This window comes from Radiomyces spectabilis (genome assembly GCF_025331425.1).
Source record: "Radiomyces spectabilis strain NRRL 2753 chromosome Unknown BYT42scaffold_7, whole genome shotgun sequence".
Lineage (NCBI taxonomy): Eukaryota > Fungi > Mucoromycota > Mucoromycetes > Mucorales > Radiomycetaceae > Radiomyces > Radiomyces spectabilis.
The window spans coordinates 1121331-1137747 of record NW_026251932.1 but is presented as its reverse complement, the minus strand read 5'-3'; the positions used below and the strand labels follow the sequence as shown (position 1 = coordinate 1137747).

Below are 16417 nucleotides of genomic sequence, written 5' to 3'. Positions count from 1 at the left end.
TTCGAATACCATATGATGAGAAGCAATCCAAAGGAGAGGAACATGAAGAGGACACGTAAGCGTTTTTCCGATGAAAAAGAGAGTCATACCACCAACCATGGCCTTTGACGTCATCCAGTTTCGCCAGATGGATGGATGGATGGATGGATGGCGAGAGAAAGTCAACTTGTAGTATCCAGAACTTGTCAGGCGAAAAGAAAACGGAGATAACCGGAAGCTAAAAGAAGGATGGAAGTAAAGGAGAGGTAAGTCTGTTTTGCCGGAGCAAAATCGATGGTAGACCACTCGACGCTTACCTTTTTGAGGATGGTAGTCGATTTAAATACACGGGATAAGAATGGTCTGGATGATGGATGCGGATGGAATCTTGATACAATGATAGTAGTGAAGGTTTATCAAGCAAACAGAAAGAGAGAGAGAAAATCAAAAGAAGAAAGAAGACAAAAATATATGATTCTCCATGGATGAAACAATAGTCACCCTACTGATGCATGAATTCATAGATCGAAGCACGTCTACTCCATCTATCATTCCATCATTGAAAACTGAGAGAATGAAAGGACATATACAGTATAACTGACAGTATAAGTGACAGAAAACCAAAGGAAATAAAGCTACAAAGACGCCAGTCGTATCATCAACCACCTTTTTTCAAAAAGAGCTCTACTCACATTTTTATTTGAAAGACGACGATGCTCCGTTTGACCACAACTGGCGCAAACGGCATCTTGCTGCTGATTGTTTCGCCTATTATCGTAAAGTGGGCAGCGAGGCATGGTTGGAAGATAAAAAAAACGGTTTAACAGGTCCTGATAACTTAATGTAGATCATGTATTCAATAATTACTTGTACAGGAAGCATGGATTTTTGAATTAAAGTATTAAACTTAGATGCCAAGTTCTTTCTTGAATTTGTTGACGGTGGCCATGTCGGCGCTGTGCTTCAGAGCATCATCACTAAGCTTGATCACCCGTTGTCCTTTGCATTCGTGCATTTTGATAACAATGTTCAACGGTTTGCTCTTCACCGACGGATCGCTGGCTTTGTGGAAATCGTTGGTAAAGTACGTGCCGATACCGAAACTGGCCTTGATACCGTATTCCTCGCAGCTGTGAAGCAGATGGATTGCTTTCTCCACGGTTAAAGCGTCGGAAAAGACAATCGTTTTCGTGCTGGGATCAATGCCCAACGACTTGTAGTGGTTGACCATCAGGGGAATAAAGGTCATTGGGTCACCGGAATCCTGACGAACACCAGCATATGTTTTGGCAAGCTCGCCACGGAAATCGCGCAAAAACACATCCGTAGTGAACGTATCGGTCAATGCAATGCCGAGCGCTCCATGGTATGTCTGTGTCCATTTTTCCAACGTCTTACGGTTCGCTCCTTGTACACCCTCCAAAGCAGACACCGCCATGAAAAATTCATGCGCTGGAAAATTAATAAACATCAACTTCCTGCATTCACTCGCAAAGCCCTCATGTATCAAAATTGCTGCTAAACTTACCAACAGTACCAATAGGCGTAACACCGTATTTCATGGCAAGATAGACATTGCTGGTACCAGAGACAACACCCTTGGGTTGTTGTTTGGCTTTTTCACAGTCGGACTTATATTGTTGGTAAGTGTTATAAATGGCGCCAAAAACCATATCATGCGTTTTAAAATCTCGGCGACGACGTGTGCCAAATTCAGACACGGCGCATCCTGCTTCCAGCAACGCTCTTGCCTTGCCTGAGGCTTGGTCCACCTGACCGTCGTAGTTCCAATCGCGGTCGACGTAACGGAAGTACGCTTCAGAGATCAGTGCGAGCAAAGGCACTTCGTACAAAATGGTTTCATGCCAAGCACCTCGCACCTGGATTTGCAAATCTTCAGTGTCCTTGTCAAACTGGATCGTCACATTTTTTGAAGGCTGGTAACGAAATTCTGACAAGTACTTGACGTAAGAATCGTCGAAAAATGGAAGCGACTGGATATACTTGGCTTCGTCTTTTGTGAGCTGAAGATTGGCCATTTCTGTTTGCAAGAGAGAATTAGCCCAATGTTAGGTGTCGCGTATTTTGGATTACGTGATCTACTCACCGTGGATCTTTTGTTCCAGCCATTCAACGGCTTCAGCGTTCAAGTGCAGTTCTTTCTCTCGATTGGTGAATTGGTACACTACTTGAGCATCTTTGTAGTGCTGAAGCACAGCATACTGCATCGTCAGCTTGTAAAGATCATTGTCCAGCAGCGATTGCAATCCTTCGTGTTGATGACTCATAATGATTCGGCTGCTTTTTTTATGAAATGAGATAAACAGGCAATGAGGTGGGGCTGTTTGGCATTTTATGACAGTCTCATCGATATATTCAATCTCCGAATAACTATGCTGATCCCCGCCACTGTAACCATGCGATCATTTTGCTGACAATGACATGGCCAAGTGTCCAAATACTTCATCCGTTAAGGATAGATGGCATAAATATTCTTCCTTTTGAATCTGAAATCAAGGGCAGTATTTTAAATACACAATAATGCGCTCTCGCCCAAATACCCCACATCCGTCATCCAGATTCTCTAACACCTAATAACATAATCCGGAACAACCCTATTTGCTCATCATTATAGACCGCACAAGTGTGCAGTATTTTCTTGGAATGATTAGCATGGAATATTTCGAACCCATATCCGATCATTATTAGTTGCTGTGAGGGCAAGACGGTTTTTTATCCGAATGCCAAATTTTATAAAAGCCAACTAGTTGCAACCAGTTTCCCTTTCAAGTGTTGATCATGGTGATATCGTCTAATTTCTAGTTTTAAATAGGTTGTATGATCTGGAATCTATTTTCTTTTCCGCACAAGACGGCGAACCCGGAGGATCTCAAAAGTCTGTTCGTGGACCTTCGGATCTCGGACTGATATATAGAGCGGTTGCTTCGGTCAAGCGCTGTGGGGTGTCCTCGACCGTTTCAATCCATGCTTCGGCCCATGCTTTGCGTCCTTCCAGTCGTTGTAATTTACCACGGACAACGATCCATTGATTCGACAAGACAGGACGGCGATAATTGACGTTCAGGTTCGCCGTAAAACCCGTTTGATTCGGTAAATTTGGCAACGTCTAAACACCTTTTTCATTAGTAACGCAATGGCAACGACGTCTCAGGTTTGAGTTGGATCAATGGCTTACCACATAAGCGAGATGTTCGTCCAGCAAAGTGGCGAGCATACCGCCATGAATGATGCCATCGTGTCCGCATCTGTGTGTATATTTTTTGTCAATGATACCATTGTTTTCACATATGCACTTGCATAAATTTTTCTTTGGCCCCATCACTTACAAATTTTGGCCGAGGTGAGCGACAAGAATACATTCGGTTTTGTCGTGATTAAAGAATTTCAGTGGCCTCAACGCAATCAGGCCCGGGCCTCGCAAGGTAGTGGCCGTCAAAGAATGCGCCCGAGCCGATGCCGACATGTGCTGGTAAGCAATCACTTCAGTCCATTCGGATGATTGTCGTAATGTCTGCACCAGAGGAAGCTCGTTTTGTTGTTCGATCAGCATGGCGGAAGTCGGATCAACGGATGAGAGATCAGACTCGCATGGCTCGACATTGGGGTCGATCACAGCCTTGTGCTTGGGTGGGAGGACAGCCGGTTCCTGGATATAACTATCGTTGTGTGTGGTGGTTTCGGGAATAAATTCTAAGCCTGTCATAATAAATGCTTGAGCACAAGTCGATGCAAAAGGGATCCAAAAGAACTCAATCAAAGCCGGTCGACCGTGAGAAATCGGGTCAAAGCAAGTGGAAATAAAAGAGGCGACTCAAAAAAAAAATCATTAAAGAATCGGTGGTTCTTGGTTGGCCATCAACGTCCAAACGTTCGAATGATGGCAGAGCGGAATCGAAATTACAATGTCGCCAATTGAAACAAGGAAGTAGTATTTTTTGATTAAGAATGACACAATTACACACACACTCAACTGCATGATAGATCATTGCTGTCCTTGATCGCGCCTCCTCCACAGGAAAAAAGGGCTATGGCAGCGTTGATCTGGTTGAAAGTACTAGATGGTAATGTTTTTCTTTTCATCATGTCTTGTGATAATTACTATGCTATGTAACGCGAACTAGGAATGCATACTGCGGCTATTTGATATGAGTTTGATGATATTTCACAAGTGAATTATTGGCACTCAAGTGGTGGTATTCCTCCGCGTTGTTAAACAAGCGGTACAATGTCGAGGGTGCGTATGTACGATCAACATAATGAAAAAAGGTTATCCCCATTGTACGTCTTCTCCAATGAATTCAACTCTGCACAGTCCAGCCGCGCCGGCAGTTGCTATCCATGCTCCCGTCTTTTGATTGGGATTCCATGCCGCCTACAATGACAATTGAAATTGTCTTTTCAGATAATCGCCTTCAGTGACACGGGTTGTCAGAGATCATTACTTACACGTTGAAGGGCAATGGTCGGTTCAACAAAGGCGTTCCATTCCGGTATCTTTTTCTTTAGACTTTCCCATGACTAGTTGTCGAGTTTAAAATGATGTTTCAATTGGTTGTATGGATCGGGTTGGCTAGTTTACCTCCGGTGGAATGCCATCCACGAAACGCAGCGTCTCCGAAGATTTGTCGTAAATCAACTTGTACACGGGACTTTGAACCGTGTTCTATTCACATCAGTTAGTGTCAAATGGATACCAGAGTACATCACCATTTTTTTTTCTTGCTTACGCCTCTCTTTTTTCTCCTTGACAACGGGTTCACGCCAAGTACCCATCCATCGGCGGTAGTGACAAGGGCAAATATATGTTGATCGCTGGTCGCCCAGTCCCAGATGATGCTTCGCGTTTCAGTAAGTTTACTTCCGACGCCTATTTCAGTTGTAACCATGCTGATCGATCGTACGCTGTAATCAGCATCCACGAAAAAGAGTTCATCCAGCATATCGCTCCACGCCGCCGTAAACAAAGAGCCTAACAGAATACAAATCCATCAACCATGGGCTTTCCGGTCATCCTCTTTTTTTTATATATATATACCTCGAATACGAGAGATGGTCATTTGCAGGGACGGGTCTTGGATATCAATGACATTCAACATGCCGCTTAGACCAACTGCAGCAACATAGGTGGGTTCACGCAGACTATCCCAGGTGAGACCGCGTATGGTGGCATCATCCACCAGCACGTTCCAAGTAAGGTGATGATTCGATAAATGCGAAACCTCATCAGCGAGGGCTGTTTCCATATTCCAAAGCGCCACATTGCCTGTTACATTATGCTCAGTTACTCAATCTCAGCATCCACGCGTCATTCGCGTCTCTTTTTTACCAAAGGTATAGCTGACTGCCAGTTTTTTGTGACCGCCCCATGCAAAATTGGTTGGATGCGTGCGTGGTAAAGAAAAGGTACATCGAGATTTCTCTATCCGTACTGCGTATCTCTCATGAATCATTCATTTGTTTTTTCTCTCTACAACGCGCCCCACCCGTTAAAATACTTACAGAAGACTGTCTTTGTAGGATCGCTTACATCGAAAGCTTTTCGGACCGCTTTCGGATGAGGCACGACGATCGTTCTTACAGAGCTATCACCGCAAGCTATGGTGAGGATACCCAGTTTAGGAAGATCGGTTTCTTGTTGGCTAGTGGTCTCCTAATAGAACAGTCCATTTCACAGTTGATATCAAAAAGCCATGCCATAGTCTCCCACCCGTCCCGCAACCTTACTTCTTCATACACGCCGTAAGGACACCATTTCAACTGACTGACGGTACCGTAATCATGCAACAGACACAGATCCAATACGGGATCAGTTTCTTCCGCATGAATCGACGTCTGACATCGCCATATCTGAACACAATTCTTATATCCCGTCTGTGTCTCAATGTAGGTATGATGTTCGTTTTCCGTCCCGCGGTAACCAGCGACCGCCAAATACTGAATCAGGGGTTCCGTGTCGACGGAAGGTCGTTTCGGCGCAAAGTCGAGTCCCCATACCGATCCACCCGTATTGATTACGAATCCATACTTGAGTGACATGTGTTTATCTAATAATTCAGGTTAAAGCTGAATCGCACGGCTTGAGACTTTTTGGTGCTGCAGGAAAACGCTTACTTAAGCTTTCGCTGTCAAATCTCGACAATTCAACAGTGTGAATCTCTTGGATCCCAAGTGCCACTTTCCGTGTATTGAGATCCGGTAGATAAGGTGCAGCTTCGCTTTTTTGAAGCAGTCATTAGTGGATTTGGAGTGGTGCGGTCGTCGGACGTTGAGGGGTTTACCTGTCATCAACACACTGCCATTCCGATCGTCGTGCGTGTACGTGTTCAAAGCAGACTTTCTCTTGCAAATCGGATACATCGATCAAATTGTCTGGCAACGGTCCCCACTGATCGTGGCGAAGGCACTTCAAATACGTCTTTTCTACGAATCCTTCGCGTGGCATCACGTCAAGATGAATGTAGCAGCTGCAACAGGCGTCCCAGATTGGCCTTATATTTCATTTAACAGTCACATGGGCGATTCGAAATAAATTCATGCATTGGCTTCTTTTTTGTAAGCCTTCAGCATAGATTGCATATTTCTTTCTTGCCATCATTGATAACGAGATACTCCAATTTCTTGTATATAAGAAGCATTCTTTTGCTCTGCTATGCCTCCAACCTTGAACATGCATTGTGGAATGGTTGCACACCACATCCCAGTGTACTTTTGACAGCCAGTATCAGAGATGATAAAAAAGGGTGGCCCTGAAAAACAACCCAGCTTTCCATGACTCGGCATCTTCATGGAACAAATGGAGTTAGAAGCATTAAGACAGGTCCAATGACTATCGAGATATCTACAAGGTTGGGTAATTGTAGTTGTAGCATGTTGCAGTTTTCTCACCGGGTTACATTGAAAAAAATCCCATTCTATGATCTACTTGTCTACACTTTTGTGATTGCGCGCCAAGTCAAAAGAAAAATCAAGTATTTTCCATTGTTTATTTTTAATTTTATTATTGTTTGGTATGAAAAAATATGAAAATAGACGGTATACAGTGCAGATATCTGGCCCAGAAATTCAGGTTTCCCATGGAATTCCATGTTCAATATATCCAACAGCTTGTCGTCCGGTTGGTCGTAGGCACCAGTCACTTTTGCACAGTTTTTCAAATCAGGTTTCGCCAGTAGCGCATCGATGCTGCATTCCGTGCTTTGATGAGATTCGACATGCAAGGTCTCTTCCTCTTCCGGGAGCTGCAAGGTTAACTTGGTGCCGTGTGTCTGGGTCTTGCTTCGTACCAAATGATACACCTGCCGCATGCATATCATTTATGGGATCGTGGGTGACCACGGCAAATGATTCGATGACGGGGCATGACACCGACTTGTCCCTTTGGAGGTGCATTGCCATGGGTATGTAATCCATCAGGATGACACCGTTGATTGCTTTATCTGCTGAGAACGCTGATGTTTGTGCAAAAACGTGAATCAGTCAATCTCAACCGATCAAAAGGCCAACACTTGGTGCTCAAAAACTCACTCCAATTCAGTTACCTTTGAACGCCTCACACAAGCATTTGCAACCAGTCTTCTGGCTTGATTTGCCCTTAATAAATGGCTGGCCCAAGGCTTCATCGTCCTCGACAGCTTCATCGTAGGCATCACCCTTACAGATCCTACATTCACCGTAATGCTTGCAAGTGAACCAGGTTACACGGTCGCTGAATCGTTTGACCACTGAGTAGGATATTGAACTTCCGTTTGTATTCGGCATCAGTGTCGGGAACGTCGGCTGTTGAATGATATTCGCCCGCAGGGCAAATACACCGTATTTTATTCACCTGCACAAGATTGTTGAAAGTTTCGACCGCGGCAGTAATGTTAGAGAAGTTGGTCAAGGTTGATGAAAAATCAAAAAAGAAAAGATCTCAGTTGACGCGGCAGCACCCTAATTTTCGTTAGCGTGACGTCACGCTAATTGATTTTGAAGTGAAACTGGCGTGCACCAAGTGTTGACCATTCAAAATGAATTTATTTCGACCATCCACGGACCATGCGCTCCCGAAAGCGCGCTTGCACCCATCTGCAAAACGAAAGCGGTACGTAGTCATCTCGTTGCCGCTTCTTATTTTTGCTGTAGTTGCTGGGCTTGGTCTCTTTACTGCAAGTTTGGCATTTTTTCCGCTTCTTCTTTAGAAGTGCGTTGACTGGTGATGGGTTACAATAAGAGCAAGGAACCATGGACCAGATAAATTGTTTTAGAAAAATGGTCTTGGATGTACTTGCAATGGAGCTTCTTTCATCGAAGCGATGTTCCTGCCACAATCCAGAGGTGTTATGTGATCGAAGCTTCGCACCACAAGCTTCCACGCTGACAATGTTTTTGTTTTGGTTGCCGAGACTTGTGTTTTGTGCAAAGGTCGCCCTTGTTGTTAGACTTAAGAATTGTTGAGCAGTTTGGATTTTCGCAGACACAATGGTATCAATTTCCTGCATGCTTTGAATTAAGTAGGAAGACAAAGTGAAGGTCCAAAAACAGCAAGCAATTGTCAGATGCACAGAACGATTTGTGATTGGCTCTTTACTTCTATCCAATTTGGTCCAAAAACGGCAAGCAATTGCACACTTTGACCACCATGTTGATGGTCCTATGATGTACGTTTTGAATATTCAATTCAAAAGGACAAGGCAATCGGGCCATTCCATTTTTTTTCTTTCATTGCCGTATGATCGGAAAAATTTCGAAAATAAATCCAGGCTGACTGGCGTAGCAACCTGATCTCACAAGAACTGACATTTTATTTTCTCAAGACAGTGAAAGTGGGTGGAAGAACTGTGACACCTTAATCATCCATGTCTGGTAACGCACATATATAAAAATGGATGGTGCAGCAACTACTTTATTGAAAACTTTACAACTTGGCTGGTCCATACAAATTTGTATCGACCGTTGTTTTTCTTCTTCACCACACACTTGGACAGTCATGGTTTCCTGGCTTTAAAATTTGGATTCGTATCACCCAAGGTCTTTGTTTTCAAAACGCAAAACACTGAATTTCGTTTGGACTTTTTTTTTCTCTTTAGCCCGTTTTGGCAGAAGCGCTGAATTTCGGACAGTGAAAAAGTCAAATGAGGAAAAAAACATGCGAAATTGTAAAGCAAGACTTCATCATTGCGCGTGAAAACGATCATCTTTTTCATTCTTTCTACTCTTTCTTGATTCTCTTTATCCATTTCTCTGCTTTTTACATTCATTTTCTTTTTTTATATTGTGTTATTCAAGTGTGGTGTGTTTCTGTAAAGATCCATAGTCGCCAAGACGTCTGTTCTCCCCAGAAAAAAATCCAGTCAGCCCCCTGAAATCTAAAATAAGGTCGGTCTCCATTCCCCCTTCATCACTACTCAATGATCTCGACTAGCAACCAACTCGATCTTGCTCATTTGATCTCGATTGATTCACAACGATATTGGCAGATTGCTCACATGTCGACGTCTTGCCGTGATCCCAATGTCGCTTCGTTTCCATCGGATTCCTCGTTTGAAACTTTGTCCATCGATATTTCGTCTTGGCAAAATACTAAAACCAACGACATGACGCCACCCTCGTTACCAAGTACCACTTTCACCATGGCATCAAAATCGTCTTATCTTGATTTCCCAAATTCCTCTGTAGCTGGTGATCAAATACTTTGGTAAGCATCGAATCATCGACGGGTTGTATCATGCATATGCCCAATGTGGTTTAGATTTTTTTTTTCGGAGAGAGTTCGAGAAGGGAGGGAAAAAAAATGGGAGCAAAGTCTGCAACAGAAAGAGAAAAGGAAAAAAGAAAACTCAAAAAACAGTATGATCACTAACCAAGAAAAACTCTGCGTGTGTTCTTCTTTTTCTTTCTATTTGTATATTTCTTTTTTGTTATTATTTTTTTCACTCTGCTGGTTCGTATTTATTTATTATTCAAAAGGGTCCCGGCCAGCCATCATCCAGAAATTGCGCCTTCAGCTTTTGCTAAATGGATCCAGACGCATGAAATTACGGTCCAACATCGTACTCGAAAACTGGGACGACAGCGGTCGGGATTATCGGCCTCATATACGCCAGATTCCCAAGACCAAGATCAAGGAAAGATTGGCCAGCAAGAAGAAGCCGAAGAAGACGACGAAGAAGATAGCAGTAACCCATCTTCATACGACGAAGTACCGCACGAAAAAGACGACCCTCGGGAAGAAGAAGAAGAAGAAGAAGACGAAGAGGACGACGACGACACTGTGAATTCACCTGTCAGTCCTCGAGATACGGAGGAAATGTATTCCCCATTTTTAATGACTAAGGATCGACACAGTAGTAATAGCCATCCGTCAGGTCATTAATGAAGTTACTTGGTCCAATATGACTGTTTAAGTCTAACGCATTCTATAGGTGTCGTTTTTGCTCATGTTGAATCGGTGGCCACGGAAGGCATACCCGTCTTACCCATGCCGAAATCGCCTTCGCTTTCGCGACGTCAGGCCGTTTCCATGAAGTATTCTGTTCATGGTAGCCGTTCTTATCGAGAAATTCTCCAGCAGCGAAATGACAATGACAAAGCAGCGAGTGACGATCGACCGAGCCCAATTTCTCCTGAAGGGGTGACACTCTATGATCGACCAGTCAGCATAAGCGAATGGGTCGATTTTGGCAATGCAGACGGAATGAAGAAGGAATATGAGCCACACAAACTATTATCCCGTCTTTACGAACCAGAATCCTCCCCCGTTGAGTCCACGCCAACCGAACCCAACGACGGTGCTTTGCTCTCCATCACAGAAGAGGCAGAAACGTCCGTCTCGCTACAAGAACCTCTCCCATCCTCGGCTTCATCTACCGATAGCGTTATGAATGAGATTCCGCGCGATGAACCCAACATAGTCGTTGGAAGAACGCCGTCAAAAAAATACAGTCGATTAAAACGATCACTATCCGAGCGATTAGGTTTTCGATCGAATCGAAAAACGATTTTTGGCAGTCTGTTTCAAGATAAACGGAATAAAACGAAGGATACGGTAGAGGAACCCTTCGTGTATCGAGAGAACCGTAGTATGGAAAGACCTACCCACCGACTTTCTCATACTGTCCAAGGTCCATTACCTCGACGGCGGTCCAGTGTGTCGGCCTTCTTTTCATCAAGATTCTCTTTCAGAAGTATCATGAGGAACCGGGGATCGTCTGGGCTGCAGGTGTCAGATGGTGGTAGCGAAGAACAAGAAGGTCCAAATGCATCATGCTATACTGACGATGGACAGATGTCGGTGGCTCTGGAGCGAGCCATGTATCGTCTGTCTCACTTTAAGCTTGGCAACCAACGACGGCCGTTGAGGGATCAGGTGCTCATTTCCAATCTCATGTTCTGGTACCTGTCTACCCTTAATATTCATCCTTACCGCCATCAGCCACAATCAACTTCCCAAGCTACTTCAGCTTCCCAAGAGCCGCACCCTCAGTCATCCTCACCAACCACGCCATCCACGTCCGTCCAAGACAATACCATCCCAACGCGATCCAGTACAGATCAACCGGGACGTGGCAACAGCCGACCAAAGTCTAAAAAGAACATTGACAAATACAAGCCCGTGCGAAATACCGATTATGTCGCTCAGCAACGTGCTGACTCCATCAACACCTCTCCTCCTCAATCACCGTTATAGAAAAACGTCCCTATTCCCCCCATTTTTGTACTGTAACCACTCCACTCCATTCACCATCCAAATCCTTTTACCCTCTCTATGTCTTTCTTTTTTTTTTTTTTATTTGTTTCTTCGCTACGGCAGGTCTAGTATAGTGTTCCTGAAAAAAAAATAGAACAGAAAAAAATATGCATGACATTCATTGTTGGCAAAGCAACACTGTAAGGGCTAGTTGTTTGTGCAAGTCTATCGTGGCATCGAATGCTTTAATGACAAGTAATAATTTTCATTGTATATCACAACATCAATTGATGATGTGGTGAGGATTATAAACAAGAGATTTTGTACTTTGATCATTGGAGGAAACAATGATTTGCAGCATGGCAGGAGTCCGTCGTTTTTTTTTTTTTAAGGGCCATGTCGGGCCTTTGTACGATCCCGAGCATTCACGTGACCTGAATTTCGTCACAATTTTTTGTATGGTTTTCACCGCACAGAAAGGGCATTGGTGTTTGAGAAGCCGAAAAGAAAAAAAAATATCCTTTGGCTGAATTTGGACAAGACTCAACCTACATTTCTGTCAAGAGGTTTTGACTTCTGTACTTGTTCAATTATATTATCTAAATTTGGCCAAAAAGATAATCTAAACCAACCAACCCCCCACTCCTCTTTCTCCTCTCTCAAAAAGTCAAAAAAAAAGAATGTTGCGCGTCATCAACGGAACTGGCATTGCGCGCAGGGCACCGGCTCTTGTCAATGCTGGAGGTACTTTCTATCGCTTTTTTTTTCTGATGCGTGTATCTGATATCGATCTGCTTTAGTACGTTCATTCAGTGCCACTTCCAGCAAAAAGGAAGAGGTGGAAGTCTTTGTCGATGGAAAATCCGTCATGATCGAACAAGGTTCAGCTTTGATTCAAGCTTGCGAAAAGGCCGGCGTGGATGTAAGCTCAGTGGCATTCTTACGATTATCTCTACATTCCGATTCACTGATATGGTGCTTTATAGATTCCACGATTCTGTTATCACGGTAAAGAAATTCATTGATTCCCAGGGGAGGAGTCATGGATTGGCATGGCAATGGACCTAAACTGATCGACCGCGCTTTTTTGTGTATTTTATAGAACGCCTTTCGGTGGCTGGTAACTGCCGTATGTGTCTTGTGGAAGTCGAACGTTCGCCCAAGCCGGTGGCTTCGTGTGCTTACCCTGTGATGCCGGGTATGAAGGTCAAGACCAACAGTCCGGTGGTACACAAGGCCCGTGAAGGCGTCATGGAATTTTTGCTTTACAACCATCCTTTGGATTGTCCCATTTGCGATCAGGGTGGTGAGTGCGATCTTCAGGATCAGAGCATGCGTTACGGTAGCGATCGTGGTCGCTTCTTTGAACCTCGTGGCAAGCGTGCCGTGGAAGATAAAAACTTTGGTCCTTTGATCAAGACGGAAATGACCCGATGTATTCAGTGCACTCGTTGTGTCCGTTTCGCCAATGAAGTGGCGGGCGCCCCCGAATTAGGTACCAGTGGTCGAGGCAACGATATGCAGATCAGCACGTACATTGAAAAGACGATCGAAAGTGAAATGTCCGGCAACGTCATTGATCTGTGCCCCGTGGGTGCATTGACATCCAAACCTTATCAAATGACATCGCGTCCTTGGGAATTGAAAAAGTACGAAACCATTGACGTTTCCGATGCCGTCGGTAGCAACATTCGTTTGGATACACGCGGTGTGGAAGTGATGCGTATCCTTCCTCGAGTCAACGATGAAATCAACGAAGAATGGATTTCCGACAAGACGCGTTTCTTCTACGATGGTTTGAAGGTGCAACGTTTGACCACGCCTTTGGCTCGTCAAGGCGATCGATTCGTTCCCATCACTTGGGAAGCCGCGATTGAACGTGTAGCTTCCGAACTCGGCAAGGTACAAGGCAACCAAGCCAAGGCCATCGCTGGTCATTTGGCCGATGCCGAATCGATGGTCGCTTTGAAGGATCTTTTCAACCGTATTGGATCGGAGAACTTGACGATTGACGCTCCCAACGGTGATCGACCTTTGGCTTTGAATGCCGATTTCCGATCCAACTACACGCTCAACTCGACGCTGGCGGGTGCGGAAGAAGCCGACGTCGTGTTGCTGATCGGTTCCAACCCCCGTCACGAAGCACCGATCCTGAATACGCGTTTCCGCAAATCGTACCTCCACAAGGGTCAAGACTTTGGTGTCATTGGTGAACCTGTTGATCTTACTTACGATTACGCTCACATTGGTCAAGAGTCCAAGGCGATTGAATCGCTCTTGGATGGCTCGCATCCCTTCGCCAAGCGATTGGCCGAAGCCAAGAAGCCATTGATCCTGGTGGGTTCTGGTGTCGTGGAAAATGCCAAGGACAGCGAATACCTTCTTTCCAAGGTAGCCGAATTGGCCGATAAGCACAAGTCCACCGTCTTCCAGGACGGCTGGAACGGTTTCAACGTTTTGCAGCGTGTAAGTTGGCGGAAATGAGAAAAGACAGGGTCGAAAAAAAAAGCTGCGGTAACTCATTGCATATGCGTTTACTTGTAGGCTGCGAGTCGAACGGCCGCTTATGAAGTGGGCTTTGTTCCTACATCAAAGGAAGCCAGCAGCACTCCTGCGCAATTCTTATATCTGTTGAATGCGGATGAGATCACGGCAGATTCTGTTCCCAAGGATGCATTCGTGGTATACCAAGGACATCATGGTGACGTTGGTGCTCAATATGCCGATGTCATTCTTCCCGGTTCGGCTTTCACCGAAAAGAACGCAACGTAAGTATTTCTTTTTCTCCAATACCGCGGTTTTTTTTTTTTTTTTTTTCATTTGAGCTAATGCAATTTTTTGGGGGCGGGGCTAATATAGATACATGAATACCGAAGGTCGTGCTCAAATTACACGGGCTGGTGTGAACCCTCCTGCTGCATCCCGCGAAGACTGGAAGATTATTCGTGCGTTATCGGAAGTGGCTGGCCACACGCTTCCTTACGATGATTTACCTGCCATGCGTGCTCGTTTGGCCGAAGTTAGTCCTGCATTGACCCGATACGACGTGATTGAAACGCCTTCGTCGGCTCAGTTGGGTCTATCGACTTTGCGAAAATCCAATGTTCGCAGCACAGGCGAAGTGCTCCAATCGGTCATTCACAACTTTTACCAAACCGATGTCATCTCTCGTGCCTCCAGCACCATGGCCAAGTGCACCAAAGTCTGGATCCAAGGCAAAGATGTGAACGATGAATTAGAAAAGGCCGCTGCCTAAACCCAATGAGTGAATGATTGTAAAATGTTTTAAATTGATAGAGAAAAGAAAAAAAAAACTTGATTTTCCCAAATGCCTTGGTTTTCTTTAATAGTATTTATCTTGTATCTTCTTTGATGGTTATATACGATCTGTTTAACTAGATTGAACAAAAGATATGTAGAACTTGGCTAACAATACGTGTTGAGACTGAAGAAGGATAATAAGCTTTCCATCAAAGATCTAATTAATCGGGCATATTTTTTTTCAGTGGATAAATGTCCTCAGGAATATGGCCCATTTGAAATGGGGACCAGTTAAACTATAAACCATACTAACAGTGACCTTGTCAGAATTCTGAAGCCTGCTACATTGCTGTAAATTTGCTCTAGTCATATTTTTCACAGCCGGCTGCTTCGACATGGATGGCCCCAAGTTACCCACGGTGCCGGTAAACTAAGTATTTAATTTTTGGCTGAGAATATCATTTTTGTAATGACGTTGAAATACGCCAGGTTGGCTATGATATTTGAGGAAGTGTAGTGAGGATAGTCGTGATCGAACCAGGTCGTCCTCCTGTAAAAAGGTTTGCGTCAGTGTTACACAATATGGGAGCTTGAAAGGGGAAAGCGTTACTGATCGATCATCAGTTACCACTGTTTACGATGATCGGTGTTAGGTTTCTCGTAAGATTATTTTTGACAGGTCCCAATGTCACACTGAGTTGAAAGAGAAAAAAATAAGCCAAGTATTCCTAGAAAGTAAAAAAGGGCAATCGAAAACATGGCCCATTTGGATGTGATCATGGTTATTTTTCGATGCGGTTCTATCGCCTCGTTTTGGATGCATGCAATTGACAACAAGTTCTTTGCAGATTAGTTCAACTAATTCTGACATCATCGATCTGTCCCTCAAGAAGCAATGTTTTTGATAAGATCAATGGTCTCCTCGAAATCTCTCTCTCTGTGTTAGCATGGAGCCGTAGGGAAACAAGTGGGTCTAATCTCATACATTGATAACAGATCTGGAATGAATGTAAAAAAAAGGAAAAACATGTACGAAATAGAAGTCTGGCATAAGACGATCTCTGGACATAATGCTGACATGGGTCAAAAATTTCCTTGGTGAGGGTCTCAAGGACGTATCTTAGCATGCTTCAAGGAATTAATCTACAGAATCCTGCATTCCAAATAAAAAAGAACCCATGCATTGATCCCTGCAAGCATTATTAACTCGCTTCATCAGCTTACTGTAGTCGAACCGTCAAGGGATAATGATTACTGTAGGAGGATAGGGAGGATTGATAAAAAACTGGTCAAGCAGGGCTTTCCCAAATAGACTCTTCCTCAAAGAACAAAAATAGATGTCAAAAGACAAGGGTTTTCGACAAGTAAAACAAGGCTTCTACCGCACAAGATAGATGGTTCGATGCCTAACCGTCCGGAAGATGTGGTAATAAAAAAAAAGGGTCAAGGTGATCCAGTATTCCTTTTAGTCTCCGGTCGGCCAAGGAG

The 16417-nt window shown here is 44.2% G+C and overlaps 6 protein-coding genes across 6 annotated transcripts; 2 read left to right on the top strand and 4 right to left on the bottom strand.

Annotated features, from left to right (window-relative positions):
• Nucleotides 1–622: 622 nt before the first annotated feature.
• BYT42DRAFT_605386 (nicotinate phosphoribosyltransferase) lies at nt 623–2298 on the bottom strand. The gene is made up of 3 exons (XM_051571124.1): nt 2087–2298; nt 1508–2020; nt 623–1431 (listed from the first exon to the last, which is right to left on the bottom strand). Exons 1-3 carry the CDS (start codon nt 2265–2267, stop codon nt 887–889), a joined length of 1239 nt encoding a protein of 412 aa, XP_051423111.1. The 5' UTR covers nt 2268–2298; the 3' UTR covers nt 623–886.
• Nucleotides 2299–2869: 571 nt separating this feature from the next.
• Nucleotides 2870–3550, bottom strand: BYT42DRAFT_497411 (HotDog domain-containing protein; the record flags this gene model as incomplete). The annotated part of the gene is made up of 3 exons (XM_051564495.1): nt 2870–3106; nt 3176–3245; nt 3327–3550. The coding sequence occupies 3 exons, from the start codon at nt 3548–3550 to the stop codon at nt 2870–2872; spliced, it is 531 nt and encodes a 176-aa protein (XP_051423110.1).
• Nucleotides 3551–5595: 2045 nt separating this feature from the next.
• On the bottom strand, nt 5596–6442 carry BYT42DRAFT_496756 (uncharacterized protein; the record flags this gene model as incomplete). Its single annotated transcript, XM_051564446.1, has 3 exons — nt 5596–6044; nt 6112–6215; nt 6279–6442. The coding sequence occupies 3 exons, from the start codon at nt 6440–6442 to the stop codon at nt 5596–5598; spliced, it is 717 nt and encodes a 238-aa protein (XP_051423109.1).
• Nucleotides 6443–6945: 503 nt separating this feature from the next.
• BYT42DRAFT_571690 (uncharacterized protein) lies at nt 6946–7948 on the bottom strand. The gene is made up of 2 exons (XM_051568519.1): nt 7539–7948; nt 6946–7448 (listed from the first exon to the last, which is right to left on the bottom strand). The coding sequence occupies exons 1-2, from the start codon at nt 7756–7758 to the stop codon at nt 7156–7158; spliced, it is 513 nt and encodes a 170-aa protein (XP_051423108.1). The 5' UTR covers nt 7759–7948; the 3' UTR covers nt 6946–7155.
• Nucleotides 7949–10398: 2450 nt separating this feature from the next.
• BYT42DRAFT_357624 (activator of mitotic machinery Cdc14 phosphatase activation C-term-domain-containing protein) lies at nt 10399–11706 on the top strand. Its single transcript, XM_051563204.1, has one exon. The coding sequence runs from the start codon at nt 10460–10462 to the stop codon at nt 11666–11668; it is 1209 nt and encodes a 402-aa protein (XP_051423107.1). The 5' UTR covers nt 10399–10459; the 3' UTR covers nt 11669–11706.
• A 472-nt stretch (nt 11707–12178) lies between these two features.
• Nucleotides 12179–15192, top strand: BYT42DRAFT_571683 (G subunit of NADH dehydrogenase). The gene is made up of 6 exons (XM_051568518.1): nt 12179–12412; nt 12469–12590; nt 12655–12676; nt 12771–14134; nt 14213–14436; nt 14528–15192. Exons 1-6 carry the CDS (start codon nt 12349–12351, stop codon nt 14922–14924), a joined length of 2193 nt encoding a protein of 730 aa, XP_051423106.1. The 5' UTR covers nt 12179–12348; the 3' UTR covers nt 14925–15192.
• Nucleotides 15193–16417: the final 1225 nt, after the last annotated feature.

What these genes read in the sequence shown, in the direction of transcription:
- BYT42DRAFT_605386 (XM_051571124.1), bottom strand. Translation starts at nt 2,267, where the DNA reads ATGAGTCATCAACACGAAGGATTGCAATCGCTGCTGGACAATGATCTT. An exon ending in GCTGGAACAAAAGATCCACG is followed by an intron (nt 2,021 to 2,086) that starts GTGAGTAGATCA and finishes TCTTGCAAACAG; the next exon opens with AAATGGCCAATCTTCAGCTC. An exon ending in TACGCCTATTGGTACTGTTG is followed by an intron (nt 1,432 to 1,507) that starts GTAAGTTTAGCA and finishes TTAATTTTCCAG; the next exon opens with CGCATGAATTTTTCATGGCG.
- BYT42DRAFT_571690 (XM_051568519.1), bottom strand. Translation starts at nt 7,758, where the DNA reads ATGCCGAATACAAACGGAAGTTCAATATCCTACTCAGTGGTCAAACGA. An exon ending in CTTGTGTGAGGCGTTCAAAG is followed by an intron (nt 7,449 to 7,538) that starts GTAACTGAATTG and finishes CACAAACATCAG; the next exon opens with CGTTCTCAGCAGATAAAGCA.
- BYT42DRAFT_357624 (XM_051563204.1), top strand. Translation starts at nt 10,460, where the DNA reads ATGCCGAAATCGCCTTCGCTTTCGCGACGTCAGGCCGTTTCCATGAAG.
- BYT42DRAFT_571683 (XM_051568518.1), top strand. Translation starts at nt 12,349, where the DNA reads ATGTTGCGCGTCATCAACGGAACTGGCATTGCGCGCAGGGCACCGGCT. An exon ending in GTTTCAACGTTTTGCAGCGT is followed by an intron (nt 14,135 to 14,212) that starts GTAAGTTGGCGG and finishes GTTTACTTGTAG; the next exon opens with GCTGCGAGTCGAACGGCCGC. An exon ending in TTCACCGAAAAGAACGCAAC is followed by an intron (nt 14,437 to 14,527) that starts GTAAGTATTTCT and finishes GGGCTAATATAG; the next exon opens with ATACATGAATACCGAAGGTC.